This window comes from Chelonia mydas, chromosome 21 (genome assembly GCF_015237465.2).
Source record: "Chelonia mydas isolate rCheMyd1 chromosome 21, rCheMyd1.pri.v2, whole genome shotgun sequence".
Taxonomy (NCBI): Eukaryota; Metazoa; Chordata; order Testudines; family Cheloniidae; genus Chelonia; species Chelonia mydas.
The window spans coordinates 7,464,045-7,483,423 of record NC_051261.2 but is presented as its reverse complement, the minus strand read 5'-3'; the positions used below and the strand labels follow the sequence as shown (position 1 = coordinate 7,483,423).

At 44.3% G+C, this 19,379-nt stretch overlaps 1 protein-coding gene across 50 annotated transcripts in view; it reads left to right on the top strand.

The window, feature by feature from the left end:
• The window catches only part of NFASC (neurofascin), a 180,599-nt gene that overhangs the window by 78,706 nt on the left and 82,514 nt on the right, over positions 1-19,379 (top strand). For 20 of the 50 annotated variants that reach the window (XM_043533572.1, XM_043533563.1, XM_043533561.1 and 17 more), the window contains exons 4-8: positions 8,986-9,091; positions 9,571-9,767; positions 10,653-10,775; positions 11,974-12,144; positions 16,652-16,702. In XM_043533572.1, the coding sequence (XP_043389507.1) occupies positions 8,986-9,091; positions 9,571-9,767; positions 10,653-10,775; positions 11,974-12,144; positions 16,652-16,702 (648 nt within the window). Of the gene's footprint in view, positions 1-6,655; positions 6,674-8,985; positions 9,092-9,570; positions 9,768-10,652; positions 10,776-11,973; positions 12,145-16,651; positions 16,703-19,379 lie in introns of all 50 variants that reach the window. The other 30 variants (XM_037885175.2, XM_043533559.1, XM_043533550.1 and 27 more) reach the window with 3 other exon arrangements.

The window sequence follows — 19,379 nt, the reverse complement described above, 5'->3', positions numbered from 1 at the left end:
CATCTAAGCTAAGCTTTTCCTGGTAAAGAAATAATGTCACGATGAATATTCGTGCAGAATTTCTGGCATTTTCCTGGAATGTGTCCCATGAGGACGCTGATCATTTTTGCAGGCTAATTGGCTGGAGAGTAATTGCAAAGAGGGAAGAACAGGAGTCCAAGTGACTCGCCCCCCTTTCCCTTCCCCCCCAGGGTCCACACCTAAAGTCCCGTTCCAGTGCCAACATGTATCTCCTGTTTGTTTGGTTGCTTAGCTAAACTGTTCTGATTTTGAAGCTGTTGGAGCCCTTGTTTAGGGGAGGACCTGAAGCTACCTGGGGCTCCAGTCCTGCAGTGACTTCACATGGGAAGACCCTTGTGCCCACCCGCAAGTGTTGCTCTATATAATTCCCACGGTGATGATGGCCTTGGGAGAGGAGTTGAACAAGGCGTATAGATATTGTCCATAGGTGAGAAGGAGGGGATAACCCTCTCCCTCTGAGTAGGTGAAGGTGCACATGTCAGCAGAGATGTGCAGGGTAAGTAACACACTGTCCTCCTTAGTGTGATATAAGACGGGTGAGAAGTGGGGCTCATTTTGACAGTCAGGGAGGAAGCATGCTGGAGCTGAGAGGAGAACCAGGGGAGAGGAGGGTTTCCTCTTTATTCCCACTTAATTGAAGGCCCTTGTGTTGTACTTGGGCTGAGGAAAACCCTGTCATATTTGTTTGGCTTTGATAGGTGTTTGAATTCCACCAAGGTGCACAGAATCCTCTTCTGCTATTCTTAGGTGCTCTGCTGCTGTGTAATTACCCTTTATTGCCAGCAGAAACATGGATTCACCCTAATGGGCTTTACTTGAAATGAGGGCACTTCCATCCTACAGGTTGCTGCTGTGTTAAGGCAGCCAGTAGCTGACATGCCACTGATAATTAAGAGACTCTGAAGATGTACGATATGGGCAATTACTATGGAGACTGTGTATGGGGTGCTCCTTCATGGAGGAGAGAATCTCATTAGCAGTCCTTTCAGGCAGACGCTGTCATCAAGATGTAGAGAGGTCTGGTCCCAACGGGAAGAGGAAACTGGGTTATATCAGGAAGGTTGCATGTACATCTCTGCAATTTTTATCCCCCTCCATCAGGCCATTTTGGGTTAATTATTAGGCAGGTTTTATATTCTATTCAGGAGGATAAACATGGGGGAAAAATGCAGGCTAATGAAATTGCTGCTGAATGATTTTGTTAAGCCACCTTAAGGCCAGTGCTTAGAAAATGTCTGACCTTGTGTTGTCCTGTTTTAGACAATGTCGTCTAAGTGGTTAGAATATAGCAAAGGCCTCATTGGCTGAGATTCTATTCCAGGCTCGGCCACTTGGGTCAATTACTTAACCTCTCCGTGTCTCTGTTTCCCCCTCTGTAAAAGGGGGTGTTGTTAACCACCCCACCCCCTCACAGAATTCATTGCAACTCTGAAGCACATGGAAATCCTTTTAGGAAAGGTGTTATAGACGGGCACAGTATTATCAAGGCCTAACTTCCGGCTAAGGGAGCATGACACTTCCTGAGATGGGAGCTTGTACCCTTGACAGTATAATATTGGTCTGTCTTAGACACTCTAGTTATACAAACTGTGCTCAAATGCTTTCCTGACTTAAATGACCAAGGAGGGGCGGGGCACTGAAAAGTTATGGGCAAGAGAGGTGCTTTTACGCAAAGTTTGGAAACAGGTGGAAAGATGTAGGATGGCTCCACAAGGCAGGAGCTGCAATGGATGAGGCTCTCGTGCCAACTGGGTGGGTGGGTGAATGCAGGGCCCCATTCAGCAAGGCACTAAAGCACGTGTCTACCTTGAAGCATGGGGACAGTCTTGACTTCTGTGGGACTGTTCACATGCTTTAAGTTTGTCACATGCTTAAGTCTGTGGCTGAAACAGAGCCTAGATGTAGAGAGAGACTGAACAGGAGAAGAGAGAGAGACAAGGTGTATGAGGAAGGCTTGGAGTGAATTCACAGATAAGGCAATTCGTAATGGGATCTTTAAATGGACAAAAGTCTGTGATGGATGGAAAGGACGTTTGCTCTTTCTGAGAGTTTCAGAAGGAGAGGTGTGGGCCTGAGCTCCCAAGGATGGGCCCACAGGTGAGCTTTCACGCAGGTCTGACATAGATCGATGCTGGCTAGTTGGTGGTGAAAGAGGCTCTTTTGATCTAAATGTATCTGTTTCGAAAAAGTTTTCGTCGGGAAGGTTTGAGAGCGAAAGAGAGTCGGACAGGCACACTCTTCTCTCGTTGCCTTCCGGATCCTGGTGAACAGGGTCCTAGCCTGGGACCCGGGCCCAATGCTCAAGTCCCTGCTCCGCCTAATTCAGAGTGATCTGGGATGAAAAACTCTGTGTAGCTGCAGTTGGTGGTGGTGTAACAAGCGCACTGCACTTTGTTGTTCCCAACAGTGAGAATGTATTTTGTGCACACAGTTTGATTGTGTCGCGTATCAGGCCCAGCTTTGTTAAGAACTTAGAACCCTTTCGGAAACGTAAACTCCCTGAAACGGAAGGAGAAGCAGCATGGCCAGACAAAACGTAATTGATTTTAAAAGAGCTGCCTGCTGCTGTTCCTTGTGCCTTGGATGGAGGAAGGAGTCGTTTTGCCTAGTCAAGTGTAATGCGACCTTAGAAAAGTAGAGAGAAACGCTTACAGCTTGTGCTGTGGAATATTACTTTCCGTTTCTCGGCTACCTCCCATCTAAGGAACTTAAAGCGCCTATCGCTTGTTCCTCACACCACCGCCTGAGAGGAAGGAAAGTATTGACATCTCTTGGTGAGACGTGCAGAAGCAGAGGTAGTTTTAAATGCCATGTTTTACTTTTATGATTTTTTTACTCTGCTACGTTCAATAAGGTGACGGGCACTCTTTAAATACCTAAAATCGATATTAAAATGAGTTGCCATTTGTTGAATAGGGAACAGGATCCATTTAGCCTAGCAAAACTATGGATGGTATCATAAGCCAGTTTGATCTTGCCTGTGTAGACATGGCCAAATTGTGCTTACTGCCCTGATTGTTAATATACTCTGGTCCTAGCTATACAGGCAGGGCCAAACTCTGTTATCTATCATAAGTATCCTTGGACAATAAATTATAACACCAGGCCCTTCTCCACCTCCACTGATATGATAGTTTTGCTAGTGTAGATGGTCCCTAGGTGCCTTGCCCATGGTGCCTCTGGCAGAGCAAGGAAAAGAGCCAATGGTACCCCACTGGCTGCCCCTACTCTTGAGGGACAGCATTTCCCTTTCGGACCCTGTCCATGCTTTGTTTGAAACCAGAGTTTGAAACCAACAACCATATTTTGCTACCATAACCACCATTCAGACAGGACCTTTGTGAGACTGCATGTAGCCAGATGAGAGAACAAAGGGGAAGCCAGGCTCAGGGGCAGGGTGTGCCTGTCTTTGCCTAATTTATCCTCTTTTAAGGAAATTCAAATGAACTCTGCGCAATGTAGGGAACTTCAAAGCATTGTTGGACTTCGCCACAGTGACTTGCAGTGGGATGAAATCCAAAAGTGGGGCGTCCCAAATCAATGCAGGAGTTAAAGGTCTTGCCAACATCTGTCCCACCCAGCTGAGTCCATTTCAAATAGTTTCATTTAACTCTTTGACAGCATCAAGCGTGAGCTGCATTCTCCTTCTGACGAAACGTTTAGAGCTGCTGGGGAGTTGGCGTTTTAATCTCACTTTTAACCCAGTCAGTGATCAGGTCTCGCTAGCCCTTTTGTGGCTTCCCATTGTTGAGCTCCAAGATTTAACTAATTAATTCATCACTCCCATCTTGAACCTGAAAGGTTACAGGTTTTACTAAGTCGAGCAGGTGGCGCATAAATAACCACAGCTGCTCCTGGGTTGTGCTGGGCCCTGATAAGTGTGCAAATCGCAAGCTGTCTCAGCAGATGAGCTTTATTCCCTGTGTATTACAAACTGCACAGGACTTCCCTCCTTCATGGGGATAAGCTCTTTCCACAGGTGCATGGATGTGTATTGTAGCAAATCTCCATAAATGGGGACACTGCCTCTTTAACTGGGAAACTCCCTCTCAAAGAGCTTGCAAACACAACTGCTAGTGGGTTGCGTGTCCAGCTTGAGCATTGATTGCAGTCAAGTTTAAGAAGGTGCAAAGGGAGTCGTGGAGAGTTAAAGTATTTCACTCTTCAGCCTTTATAGCAATAGGGAGGCAGTGCTTGCTAGTGGTTAGATCAGCAGACTGGGAGTCAGGAGACTGTTCTTTTCCCAACTCTATTACTGACTCGCTGTGACTTTGGGCAAGTCACTGCCCCTCTCTGCCTCAGTTTCCCCATCTGTAATATCGGGGATAATACTCTTACTGTGTGATGAGTGTTGTAAACACAAATTAGTGGGGTTTGAAGATTCAAAGCACTATAAAGAGGAAAGTTTATTAATGTATGTCTTTTGTTATATAGCTGCATTAGAATAGTTCCGTTACTGCATTTAGAGATCCTGGGGTGAACCATTCAATAATGCATAGCTCATGCAGTCAATTAATAAACTACTGTGGCACCTGAAGGGTCTTAATGCTACCAAACTATAGCTCTATAATTTAAAATATGGTTTTTTTCACCTCTTCTTCTCACCCCTCCCAATTTTCTTAAACCAATTTTGTTTTTGTATTATAGACAATGTTAATTTTTATTTGTTGGAAAAGACATAGCATATATTGGAATAATACTTGTCTTTAGTTTAAATGAATTCTAACCTTATAATGTTAATAGAATTGTATTGTTTAACCCTTTGTTAACACAAAGTATAATAGTTTAGCCTTAATATTGTTTTACTTTTACCTGCTTATTGCTTTCAATAAAATCTGTAAAGAAATATAACAAGTTACGATAAGCAACTAAACCAAGACCATTAAAAATCCAAATAAATCAGTGACTCTCCTTAAAAGCCTAAGTCCCTCTAAGATTAACCCTGTGGTTCTCACCTTGTGTTACAGTAGTATCCAGAGGTCTGTCTGGGATCAGTGCCTCTTCGTGCTAGGTGCTCTACAAACATATCTGAAAACACGTCTATCACAAGGAAAAGTCTCCCTGCTATTGAGTAGCTTAGTTTATTTTTCTTCCACTTTTTTTTCTAAACAAAAACTTTCCTAGACCCTTCTGCTCCTTTCTTCTATCGAGTCTTGCTCACTGAGACCAAAGTCTTGTGCAGGCATTGCTGAATATGGAGCTGGAGCTTCCCGCTATGATGTGTGGACAGTGCACATGTCACATCTCAGCACAACAGTGATGCACCATGGGGAGGAAGGGAAGTTGTCTGTGGACTAGGGTGACCAGATAGCAAGTGTGAAAAATTGGCGTGGGGGGTGTAATTAGGTGCCTATATTAGAAAAAGCCCCAAAATATCAGGTTTGTCCCTATAAATTCAGGACATGTGGTCACCCTACCATGGACCATTGTGCTAACACTCATTTCCTCCAGCTTGGAATCAGTATCTTCCATATGCTTGGTTGGCCAGTCAGCGGTTTGTTCCCCATTTGCTGAGTTCAGCTTTCTCTTTACATTGAGAAAGCTTCTGGTTCAGCTCTTACAACAAGGCAACGGAACTGCCTCCTTGTCCCCTTTCACCCTGCCCCGGTGGTCCATCAGGTCTTGGCAGAGAGCCAGCTGCTACCAGTATCTGTTTAAACAGCTAAATGAAAAGCTTATCAGGCCTTTCATGGTTCGGCTCTGGAAATAAACACTGGTGCCTGGAGGCAGACCCTGATGCAGGGCTGTGGGGAGGCAGGTACATTAGGCATGATGTCTCCCATGGCAATTAAGCCTTATGATCCCTTGGTCAGATGCTACATCTGACAGGTGCCTGGGTTGCTTTGGGCTTTTACTTAGTTAGCCAAATCAAGACTTATTAAACCCCACATTAGCTCCTTGATTGCCTGGAGGGCTGGCATAAGGGGCTCAGTAACTGGCTTTTGAATTTGCCACCAGTTCAAGCCAAAGGTTAGGGATCACAAGTTACCACTACTCGATAAGTATCCTGGTGGGCGGTCATTGGTTTGCAATCTAGTGCCTAGCAGAAAAGCATCTCTCTAACCAACCACCACCACCGCAGTCGGCACCTGTGGCCCCTTGTTGGCAGTCATAGCCGTCAAGGCCAAGGACGGAATTTGCCCAGAGAGACTGAACTGCTTTCTTACTTAAAGGCGATCCATCCAACTCTGGGATAGGGCATATTGGTGGCAGTGGGATGAGATGTTTGCTCTGGCAGTGTCCATTCTGTACTGACCTCATGAATAAGGATAGCCCATTGGTCTCCAGAGCTGCCGATCTGTCACCATTCAACCTCACTAACTTCACACGTGCAGTTTTTAAAAGGCAGGTTGGAGGGAAGTGGCCTGGGACACACAATTCTCATTGTGAACATGTAATTCTCATTGTGAATATGAAAGACTCATGTTTTTGATGGAGGGATTTTCCCATGTTTAAATGAAGGTAAGTGGGCTAGAAGGCAATTGCTTTGTTTACTCTAAAGTGGCCATGTTTGGATATTGATATATTTGTAGTCCCTACGATAGCCATGTTGTGTACGTAATCTGTTGGATTATTTTTCAATTAACCTTTTTTGTTTCTTTTTTTTATAATGCTTACACTTTGGAACTAACAGCAAATATTCAGAGTGAATGTAAGTCCTACCCTGACTTGTTTTTTGTACATTAGTCCCACTGGTGGGCAGCAGAAGTTGTTGCCTGGCACAAAATGCATGCGGCTGCAGCATGAGCAATCTGAATGGCTTGTGACGGCGAGGCAGGAACAGAATCCACTAAAGCAGAATCTGTTGCAAGATTGAGATTTTAAGAGCATGAGCTGTTCCTTGGAGCTTGGGGAGTCTGGCCACACCCTGCCTCCTCAGACTGTCTGATCCACTGCATCTGAACGTTGGCCAGTTGGCTGAGACATCTGGAAATGGTAGAACAATTCTAAACCAGTGCTGCCTCTAAAAGGGCTCCCTCCTAGGACTATATTCTGATCTGCATTATGCCAACATAAGTCCATTGACTCTAACAGAGTTACTCTGGATTTACACTAGATCAGAGTCTGGCTCCTAATTTTAAATCAGGGCCAGTACATGACTGGAACCTGATGCCCTAATTTGCAGATGCTTCTAATGGCTCTTGCAAAGGAGTGGATTCTCAATGTAGGTCAGAGCTGCAAATATGGGCCACAGCTAGACACAGCAGACCAGATTCCGAGGCAGTGGTTCTCAAACTGTAGGTGGGGAGCTTCAGAGAGGTTATCCTTTTTAATGGTGGTTTATAAGGACTCCTTTCCAATTTTATCCTGCAATGAGATTCTCACTTTCTTTTCACCATCCTCCTACCATCATTTGTCTGCTTCCAACCTAACTCCCTACCTTCCCCCTTCCTGTCCAACGTAGCTCTACTCTTTCCCCTTCAGCAGTGGGCAGTTGGTGCCTTTGAATTTGAAAACTGCCTGAAGACCCGTTCTCCTGGCGTGCACAGTGTCTCCTTTGAATTGCTGTGTGCGCAGAGGGCGTGAACTCTGGGTTGTGGGGAACAGATCTTCTGTAAGGGCAGCATTAGAATTGCCCGTGTCTCATTGCGTAGCTCAGAGATGAGCATGTATCTCCGCTCCGAAGCAGCCTGGCTCTTCCCCCTCCTTTGGCACCTTCAGAGAGGAATGGGAAGGTAAGAAGCCAGGTTGTGGTGTTAGCTGAGGGGAAGGGGATAGGGACTCTGCTGTATTCTATCCTACATCCTGCCTTAGATTCACTGCCCCTCTATACTACATCTGACACTGGAACCCAGATTAAGAAGTGTCCGGCCTTAATTAGCCCCATGTCAATTCCTTTTCTGTACATAAGGGGTGTGCGGACAGGAAATAATCCTAACCAGAACCAGAGAGGACACTAGCGAAACAGATGTGCTCACAAGTGTCCCCTGCAAGATGATCTGCTGCAGGGAATAGCAGCAAAGAGAAGATGGATTCAGAAATGTTCTGCGGGGGGGGGAGAGGGAAGCTAACCTTGAGTTGGAGCCTGTTGTGAGGGAAGTGGACCTTTGATTGGAGGGAAATTGTAATCCATAATGTGGGGATCGTGTTGTGGGAATGTTTGAGAACCACTGCTCTAAGGAGATTTCACTTCTAATAAAGCGGCTATCATGTCCCAGCAAAACCTTAATCTTGCAACACAAACACTAACTCTCTGGAGAACTGTTATTGCTAAAAGTCTGTTTTGGAGGAGAACTGCACCTGTTTTGCCTACCCTACTAAATAATGAACATGCATGTCAGATCAATTTAATATACCAAATTAGTAATGAACATGTATCTCCTCTTTAAGCTATTTCCAATGGCTGGGGTAAGAGGCTAGGGTTCAGATTCTGATCCCCAGTTATCCTGGTGCAAATCAGGGATAAGTCTGTTGAAGTCTCTGGAGCTACACTGATGTTAAATATAGAGTAATGGTTCAGAACCTGACCCTAAACTTGTCATTGGTGTATTCTTTAGTCTTTCCAAACCATTAACTCCTAGATACCAATCTAGAACGATCTCCGGCTAAACATGGACGTTTTCAAACCATTGTCTTGAATGTGTGCTACCTTGATTGTTCCTTGCAGGAACTTTTAGGTAAAACACGTACGTTTGTGTTCTGTCTTTGAAAGCTCTTAGCTGAGTTTTGCTTTCATGTTCAGTCTCTTTCATAAAGAGATTATTATTTTATTTTTTTAAATTTTTAGTTCACATCAGATGGCCTGCTGGTGGCAGGGAACTGCCTGACCAGGGAGCTTGAGTCACTTAGATGAGAAATATTCGGCTCTTACGTTTTGAAGGGTCCTTCTACTGACCCCTGCAATTTCAAAGATAATGAATAAAAACAGTGACTTCCCACAGGGGAAGTCTCAATTCCCAGGAGGATTCCATTGCAGGATGATGAGTAAAGGGTTTCTCCTCATTCTTTCTGTGTCCTTTGCAGTGTCTCAACCTCCCACGATTACAGAGCAGTCTGTGAAGGACTATATTGTAGATCCAAGGGATAACATCTTCATTGAATGTGAAGCCAAAGGGAACCCCGTTCCTACGTGAGTGCATTTTAAAGTTCTCATGACCTTGAGGTCCTGCTATTTTTGAGATGCAGAAAAGTTTACTGATGTCAGCAAAAAGGGGAACCAGATCTAAAGACATTCTTGCACTGGACAACAGTGAATCTTTCTGGGTACCTCGGGCCAAACTCTCCACTGGTGTAAATTGGCATAGCTCCATTGTACCAGCAGAGAATTGGGCTCCTTACCTTCCACAGTACAGAACTTAGCTATGGAATTTAGACCCTATGGTGACAAGGGCCATATAAATACCCAAATAGATTTAATGTGGGAATACACAAGGGGCGAAAGCCTGGCACACTCTATGGAAGAGCAACCAACTCCATGTCGTGTCTCTCTTATTAGATAGGAAAGTTAATGGGTCATACGTTAAATGTAACTGTATTGTGGCTAGTAAGCTCTTCCTATGTGGACATGGCACATGGTTACATAATACATGCAATGTCCAATGTTGGCAGTTTTTCTTGGACACGGAATGGGAAGTTCTTCAACGTGGCCAAGGACCCGAAGGTCTCGATGCAGCGCAGGTCGGGGACACTGGTCATCGACTTCCGTGGCGGTGGAAGGCCGGAGGATTATGAGGGGGAATACCAGTGCTCTGCTCGAAACGAGTACGGGACAGCGCTCTCCAGCAAAATCCTCCTGCAGGTTTCCAGTGAGTAATGCAAACTTGTCACTCCTCTCTCAAGACTGAGCCAGGCAGTCTATAGCCTCAGGTAGTTGAGTGGCTCTGGTTTGGGTTAAAAAAATGTTTGCATGACATAGGGTTTGCAGAAGCTGGGAAGGAAATATTTGCCACGCAATTGCCACGTCTGGCTTCACATCTGGCGGTATGTGTATCTGTTTCATTTTATTAATTCAGCCTTGCAAACAGACTAGAGATGTATAGTGGTGATAAAATACCCATTACCTGCATTGGCTGATAGGCTGATCTTCTTTTCCTTCCCTCCCACTCCTGTATCCAACAACCCAACTACAATAACTGTATCCTGTGTAACTTCTAATGGACCTGCCACTGTGGCATCTGGGCGCATCAGACACACAAACAACAGTTGTAGCTGATCACAGTAGATAGCAATCTCAGCTGCTAGAGGAGGCCACATAGTCTGCTGGCTAGGAAGCGGAACAGAGAATCAGGAGACCTGGGTTCTCTTCCCTTCTATGCCACTAACCTGCTGTGCGACCATGCCCAAGTCACTTTGCCTCTCTATGCCCCAGTTTCCCCATATGTAATATAGGGGTAATAACGCCCGCCGTACAGAGGACGTTGTCGTGAAGCTTAATTCATTAGTCATGTTTGTACAACACTGCGAGACCCTCCAATATAAGTAGTTTTCGGAGGGTGAAATATCATTATGGAGCAGGAACACATGGACCCTGCAAGAAACCTGTGTGTATAAAAATAAAATTGCATCAGGGCCTTTCCATTGAAACCAGGCCAGGTCCTCGGAGAGGGTGATGTGATTTAAAAAACAAATCCCTCCCAGTGTATTCCCTTCAGCTCAGTGTCCGCTATGTCTCTCACATCTTCTGATTGCAGGGTCTCCCTTGTGGCCAAAGGAACATTTGGACCTCGTAGAGATCGATGAAGGATCCCCACTGACTTTAAAATGCAACCCACCCCCTGGGCTGCCGCCTCCTGTTATCTTCTGGATGAGCAGCTGTAAGTTGGGACAGTGGTTGGGTGGCCAGGGCTCCCTGAACTGTTCATTTCAGTGAGGGAAATCTTTTGACCGATCGCAATATGTATTTTAATGCAGAACTTCAACCTCCCTCCGCCCCCGTTTTAATTACAGCAGAAGCAGAGCTGATGCTCTCTGGCATAGCCCAAGTGTTCTCAATGTCCTATTTTTTGTTTTGTTTTGTCCTGTGACCCACAAACTGGTGACAAAATCATGTCCCAGCTCACCCTCCTCTGCAGGCAGGAATTGTGGGGGTTAGATCATGGCATGAGTTTTTAGCCACTTTGTGGTTCACAGGTTTTAAAAAGGTTGGAATGGAAAGGGAGGGGAGGGATTGGCTGGGAGCTGACGCTGGACAAATTCAGACTAGAAATAAGGTGCACGTTTTTAACAGTGGGGGTAATTAACCATTGGAATCATTTACTGAAAGTGGTGGGGGATAGGATGTTTTTGCAAGAGGATCTGTTCTACTTCAATCACAGCCTGTTGGACATGAAGCAGGGAAGTCCCATGGCCGATGTTATGCAGGAGGTCTGACTAGGTGACAATGGTTTCTTCTGACCTTAAAATCTATGAAACCGTAGGGGTTCGGTGCTGTGAGGGTAGGATGGGGAGCTGTTGCTCTGGGGGTAGCTGGGTGAAGGGAGTGTAGGGGCCAGTGCATGCTGCTGGATGGAGTAGCAGGCCTGCGATTTGGCCCAAGAAGGTGAGCCTCTGCTGTAACCAGGCATGGGGATGGCAGCAGCTTGAAAACAAAGCTACGGGGCAAATCACTTTTTACAACGATAGGAAGTGCCTTGCTCGTACATGGACCTAGCTCTTTAAAATCCCTCCCATCCCACGTCATTGGTTCCACTGGAAACCAGTGAATTCTTATAATCAAACAGAATCCCTTCCAGCCAGCCAGCGGGGCTGTGTATTGCTCTAAAGTCTATGAGGGGCATGGCAGCCTCAATAGTCATATTTTGTTTCCTTCATGGAGTGTTTCACGCCACTAATTACAAGAACTGGTTTGTACTCATCAGCTCTTGTTGGACTTGGATGACCCTGCCTCAGTTATGCATTTGCTGCCCCCTCCAAATGTTTTGCCAGAAGACGCACCAGTTGTTTGAAGGCAGATGTTAAGACGTCCAGCAGTGCAGTGGCTTTTGTTTTGAATTCCTGTTTTCTCTCTCTCAGCCATGGAGCCAATCCACCAAGACAAGCGCGTCTCCCAGGGCCAGAACGGCGACTTATACTTCTCCAACGTTATGCTGCAGGATGCCCAAACTGACTACAGCTGTAATGCGCGCTTCCACTTCACCCACACCATCCAGCAGAAAAACCCTTACACGCTCAAGGTCCAAACCAGTAAGTGTCGCCTTGACCTGTTGGGCTGGTGCTTCTTTAAGTTTTTCCGCAAGGGCTCCCCTCTGGATTGTGCTGGCAGTATCCTGCAGAGAAGGCATTCTGTGCAGCTCTGAGATCTCTCCGGGGGAGGGCGCTTCCTTCCATAACAGGGTTTAGAATAACCTAAGAATTGGTGGTTGAAGGTCAACTTAGCAGTTGGACCAGTAACCTAAAGGCAGGGTATTGATGTCTCTCTAATGCTTCAGAACTTCACTGCTAAGCAGGCCTATAATTCATGCTATAACTGCGTGTGTGTGTGTGTGTGTGTGTTAACCCAAAACCAGCTTCAACAGAGATGAGACGTGTCTGCGCTTTGTAGGGGAGCTTTTATATACATAGTTAGTGGGAGATCAATCTGTTTAGTTTCCAGGCTTCATATGTGAGTAATATCCTGAGTTTGCTCAGAGCTGCTCTTGATGACCCCAGGGTTAGGGTTATTTCCTGTGCTGTGGACCTCAGTTCTTTTACATTTGCATTGCATCTCCACAGAACTTCCCTAAACAAGTCTGAATTAATGCAGAAATATATGCAAGAATATGGTAATGAGCCCCGGGCAGCCAGGGATCCTTAAAACGTGCTGGATGCAATTTTGTTCTGTGTGCTATCTCATTGAGATTTCTTTACTGTAACTGAGAGTAGAATTATACTGGGCCCAAATTCAGATCCATTCGAAGTTGGTGCAACACCTTTTATTCCACTGGAGTTTCACTTGCTTAGGCCTGGCCTGAATTTAAGCCCATTGTTGCTCTTATTGGGTAGGGAGGATATTGTGCTTGTGAAACACTGAGGCGACTGGCACATGTAGTCTCCTCGTTTAACTCATGAGCTTCACAGCACAGGGCTAAATTATTTATAAACAACGATCTATTGTTTAGCTGTGAGACTCCCACTTACGTTAACAGGAAAATTGACCCTATGGAGCCCAAGCGATTGCATCGAAAACTTGTGCTGGCTTGCAGGTGACCTCAATTTCAACCCAGAGAAGGGCATTCTCTCTAGGGGCAAGAGGAGCCCGTTTATAATGCACTCTAACTACATAATGAGAAGTCTCCTGAGAAGACATTGAAGCTGGAGATGGACAAACCAGATTATGTTTCTAATCTCATTGAGAGACCTTTGCTGACTACAAAATCCTTTCTCCACTGCAGTGATAGTAGGCTAGACAGTCTGGATTTGTTTCTGAATATTTATTTTGTTTCTAGGTATAAGGGATGCACATCTATCTAGTAACTCAGTATGTCAAAGGAGCCAAGGGATGAGATGGAGAGTATACATGCTAGTTCCTGGCACCAGTATTCTCTTCTGTGGTCTAAACGTAGATTGGTTGATGGAGGAAGGCAGGTCTCCAATGCTGATGGATTTCACGGGGGGTCTACTGGAGGAAATTTGGAGCGAGATCATAGTTCTGATCACCAGCGGATGTGGAAGTTTTGTAAGGGAGGGAGTAAGAGAGAGAATGAAGAAAGGAGATAATATTTAGTTGTAAACCTGCAAGGCAGGGACTGTCGGTTGCTATGTATATGTACAGCACCTAGGACAATCTCGGTTGAGGCAAGCACAATGTCCCATCAGTTTGAGAGCAAGAAGCTTAGCTGCTCCCTGTGTACGTTTACACTGTGGTGTAAATTGGAGTATAAATCTAAAGACCGAAGAAGGCCTAAGACCTTGTAATTATAATTCGAGGGGGAGAGATGATCAAAGAAAGCAGGCCTGGTGTTTGAAAACGCCTGATCAGGGCAGGCTCTCTCAAATGCTGCTCTGTATAAAGAAATAGCAGTGAGAGCAGCATTACCCGGCTGCAAGTCTAATGCAGAGAGAGTTCAGGGCTATACACTGCGGGAGTTAGGAGGAGGACCCACAACCAATGGTTTGCTGTGTATTTCTGTTCTCATTAAATTGGACGATGAACATCCCAGGTAGAAACAGCTAACGTTATGCCTCTCTGCATAGCTTCACCTTGCAAGTTTGCCCCTTGTCTCAGTTCAGAGTCAGCAGAAGCTGAGTCCAATCCCTCCCTGCTGCCCATTTGTTTTCTCAACAACGTCTCAATTCCGTCTCCTTTTTATTTCAACCTCCCTGTTGCAGCAGCTTGGCAGCTTTCCCCATAGCCAGAGAGTCTGCATTTGAATGCCTCCGCACACCCTTCCCGGAGCAGCCATCAGACGCAAGAACTTGGAATGGTACAGCACGCCTTGAACACGTGATTGGAGGGTCATGTTATGCTAGGCAAGCAGCCACCTAATTAGAGGAACAGGAGCTCTGTTAAAGAAGCATTTGCCATAGTTTGAGAGGAGGAGGAATATGGCTTTTAAATAGGTAGCATGCTACACATTGTGGAATAGCTCAAGCGTATTTAGAGCTCTGCAAAGTGAGAGTAGAACACTGCCAGAGCCGGATGGTAGGGCTCGACTGTGATCTCACATCAGTGTATGTTGAAATTAGTGGAGCCCCAGTACGGCATAAAACTTGACATGAGAATCAAAACAGGCAGAGAGCATTCTACCTGCTTTGTTGTGCTCTCTCCCCCATGTGGGCTTAGGAATAAGACTGAGGTGAGCTGGGCCGTAAGTATTTAGTGACTGACAAAGGCTAAATACATAGATTCTTGGCCGATTGATGGGAATAGTCACAGATGAATAACATTCAGATAAATTATCCACTTACACAGCTGGTCGAAGAATGAAAACATTGAGCTGCAAAAAAAAGGGCCAGGTTCTCAGTTGGTGTAAATGGGTGTAGCAGCACCAAAGACAATGGAACTGGGCTCGTTGGCACCAGCTGAGGATGTAGCTGTATATATTAATAGACTGAAGGAAAGAATGTGCAGAACAAACTATTGATGAATTGACGAGCTCTAAGAACTCTATGCTTAGCTGTAAATGTTAACCCACGTAGGATAGCTATTCTTCATCTAGATATCTCTATAGCATCCATTCTCTCAGGCCCTTTAAAAGGCTCATTAAGGCTGCTGCACTGTGGCTTCCAATTATACTGGACTCTCTCTTAAGTCTTCCCTTGGAAATGTCGGCTTTATTATAGCATGCAAATTTCATCCCAAAAGCCCCCTGGAGGCCTCTGTATAGAAGGTGGACTGAAGTTCTAATTTTCTGGCTGTTACGATAATAAATTCTTTGTATATATCACATTCAAAGAGGTTGAATTTAGGTGGTTTTTTTTTTTTTTTTGGGTCTAAAGCTGTTGAGAGATATGTGCCTTATGGGTGTTGGCTACTTTAAAAAATGGGTAATCTAGCTGTTGAAAAATGATTACATTAAATTTCCATTATTTACATTCCATATGGGAGGGAAGAAAATTGCCCCTGCAGTTTGTAAAGATTCGGTAGAAAGATAAGGCTGTACTTTTTCCTGTAGTGGACTGAGGTAGGACTGCGTTCTTGTTCCAAACCTAATCCCACTTGATTCGTGTAGCTCTTGGACCCCTGATGAGTCGTCTTAACCCTTCCGAAACAGATGATGTATGTTGTTGATGTTTAAGCTTCAGGGCAGTGACTCTTCTTGTAACCAATGTACCCAGTTTTTAAATGTTCTAAAACTTTCTGTTCATTAGATGATGTCGTAAGATGGCTGTGTAGCATCTCTTTTTAAAATCTGATCACTCTTAGCAGATCCCAAATCAGCATTTAATATAAGATACATTTTAAAAATGTGAGGACAGAACCTAAGGTGGTGTATATCAGCATTGTTCATTGGAGCAATGCTGATTTACCCCAGCTGTGGATCTTGGCCCATGGTTCTAGCTATCATCCAGCAATCCTGTAATGCCAATTAATGTTCTTCATAAAATAGAGTTGTTAGATTTGAGTGCCTGTCACCGACTGATGGATGTGTGTTAGTGAATAGTGGATTTTTATGAGACACAATGCACTTTAAAATACTTTTAATTAAAAGGATTTTACAGTTGACTACTTTTAAATCCTAATTTTGTTAATTTTTATCACACCTTTCTGTGTGGTTGTGCTGTGGCTTAGCCAACCTATGTTTTATATGGACATAAAATAGCAAGAAACATGCTTCCCTCATGTGTTCAAGGAATCAAGAGCAAAATAGCCACTTGTCTCACATTGGAACTGGATTTTTCAAAGATACAGACACTCTCTTTATACCAAAAGAATCAAACACTTAAATTGCAGAAAGTGTTTATGAAACCTTTAGTTGATATTTTATTTTTATATTTTGTTTTGATTCTACATCTTGTAGGAATGAAGCAGTCCTTTCTCCTTTCATTGCTGTCTTATGTTGCTGTTTCTTTCTTTCTGGACTGTTGTTCTTTTCGGAATATTTTGTGTGCTTGTGTTGCATAGCTGCAGTATTTTTACATTTTCAGAATAATTTTGTGTTCTGGTCTTGGTATTTCATTCCTGCTTTCTTGCGTTCCTCCGTTACGCCTTCCGTTACTCAGTGCTTGCTTTGTTGCCTTTGGTGCGCTCATGTTCTTTTGTTTATTACAGAGAATCCCCATAATGAAACGTCTTTTCGAAATCACACTGACATGTACAGTGGTGAGTCAACACTGACTTCTGGAGAACTTCATGTTCTAACTCCTTTCTACCTAACCCAACTTACTCTTGTGTTAACACCCACTAGTTGGTTGGTCATTGAAACTGACAAGGCAATTGAGCGAACAAGTTAGCAATATTTTTATATATATATATATATATATATATATATATATATATATATATATATATATATGCACCTACACACCATATACATGTAGTCCTGTTTCTGATTTTGTACTTATAGTTTCAACTTCATAAATACTGCACATGGAGGGGAGAAAACCCCCTAAAATATCATACAGTGTCCAAATTATTGAAAATTAAAGCTAATCAATTATCTGAACCCCCAGATTAGGGGCATTTGGATTAATTGAGTATGAACCAAAACAAAGCCCAAACAGCAAGGAGGTTTGGCCAAATTGAATCCAAATCCCCATTTCTACCGCAAATAGGATCCCCTTTCCAAAGAGCAGAAAACTTAAAAAGAAAATCCAATATTTCTCACCATTCAGAAAGCGCATCTATTATATTTGCAGCTAAATGTAGGCATTGAGAGGGGAAAAGAAATGTATGGTTTTCTGAAAAGCATGGTAATGTGTTTCTTTGTAGTGGTGTTATGCATGTTTTGAATGCTTTTTGAAGATTCTTTCTCTCCCCTTTGTCTGAGCAGAAAAACTACCTCAGGAGAATACATTTGTTGGGGGAAGCCCACAGCATACTCATAAATTATGCTTCAGAGGCACAATTGCTGAGTTCCCCAGGGCATGATCTTCCTTCTGAAATAAATTGAGAGTGTCGTGGAAGTGATGTGATAATGTAAATAATAGTGGGGGGCCACGGTGGGTTTATTTCATTCAGTGGTGTAGTGAGGGAGGATGTTTGCATAAAGTGCTGGAAACTGATTCATAACAGTGTTTGTAACCTCCGGCAGATATACCCCAAGATATTGCTGCTGAGGAAGTGGGAGGATGTGCCCAAATGCAATGAATTCAGAGTATGCCTTTCATGGTTATGTTTGGGCTGCTCTGGGGGGAATGTCCCCAGTGCTGGTGCAGCCTGTATCATTCCCCCCTCATTAGACTATACAGGGATGAAACTGACTCCAGAATAATGAGAGAGATTCCATTTCCTCTGAAACCATAAGAGGACTTTTGCTTAACACAAGGGACTGCGTTCTGCCCGCAGATATGCACAGGCAAACCCTAGTGGTGTCCTCACGCTCAGGTAGCTAGAATGCAAAGATTCTCCATGCTTTCAGTCTGAGCGCTCTTCAGACCCTCCCTCCTCAAGGTGTCTTGCTTTGCACTGCCTGAGCAGAGGGAGGACAGACCTTTCACCCCCTAGCTAAGGAGAACCCTGCCATTGGGGAGTCCCTATTAGGCATACAGCCAGCATAGCTGACTCTTATGCTAAAGCTCTTATCCTCCCCCTCTGCATCCCGCAGCAGGATGTGCATTGCAGGAGAGAGAGACACTGTCTCATACAGTTCCTTGGTGCCTGGCAGAGCAGCCCCCAGTGCATTCAAGGCTGGGCAGGAAATCAGGGAGCAGTAACCAGGTCACTAGTGGCCCGTGCAGCAGAGAATCTGGACCAAAGAAGGTCTGCCACCTTATAATCAGATCGCCATTTCATTCTCATCAACCAAAGGAGGAAAATAGCAGTAATATGGGCATGTTATTGTGACGCTATCATCCTACTAATGGCTTGGAGAATTAGCTAGATCAGAAAGGTAGCAAAGCTCTGCAAAGCAGATGAATTCCAAATCAGGTAGAAGCTTTGCACTATCAGGAAGAATACGGAATACTGCTGTTTAAGCAATTGAAAGCCTTGCAGGGTTTTTTTTGGCAACATATTGCCTGACTGCAGAAGTCTAAGCAAGTTGGATAAAATCTTGCAAGAGTATTGAAATGCATTTTCTGCCATGATTTGCTGCCAAATGAGATGGCCAAGAGAGGTTTCACACACACCCCTCCCCTTTTGTATCGCCCTGTATGAGACTTGCTGAGAGTGCTCTGAGTAATAGGGATGCCGTATGGGCGAGGGAGGGTACTCCTTCTTGAAATGTGGATTTTTTTTTTTTGAGTGAAAACTGTCTCAAGAACTATTGAGGGGGATTTGGCATGTTAGAAACCCAGAACAGTGCTAGCAGTGTCAGAAGATATGCTGTGTTTAACTGAAGTCAGGGATGCCCTTGAAATGGGAGAAGACTAGTTATGCCCAGTATGGATGGCTTTGATGGTCAAGAGTGAAATTAGCTCCAATAGGAGCAGTGGTTGTTACATAAACTGATTCAAGTCTCCATGCGATGGAAGTAGAAGGAGATTTCTCCTCTGTGCCTGTGAGTAGGTATAAATCCATGGGAAAATGGAGAGAAAATCCTATAGAGAATTGTCCTTTAAAATGTATCTGATTAATACTCATTGGCTAATGAAGCTGGACAAATGCCGTTTAAATAAATAGAAGTTTGAATTTCTAAGTGAATCCCTTTACACCGTTTGCACCATTTTTGTGTTCACTCTCCTCAAATAATCTAGGGACAGAGATTTTTCTGCCAGGAAGGTAACACAAACTGCATAAGAGGAACAGAATTTTGAATTCCTCTCTGTGAGTTTCCGCACAGGAAAACTGAATCTAAGGGTCCCTCTGCACCTTGACCTGAGGATTGTAATTTCCAGCC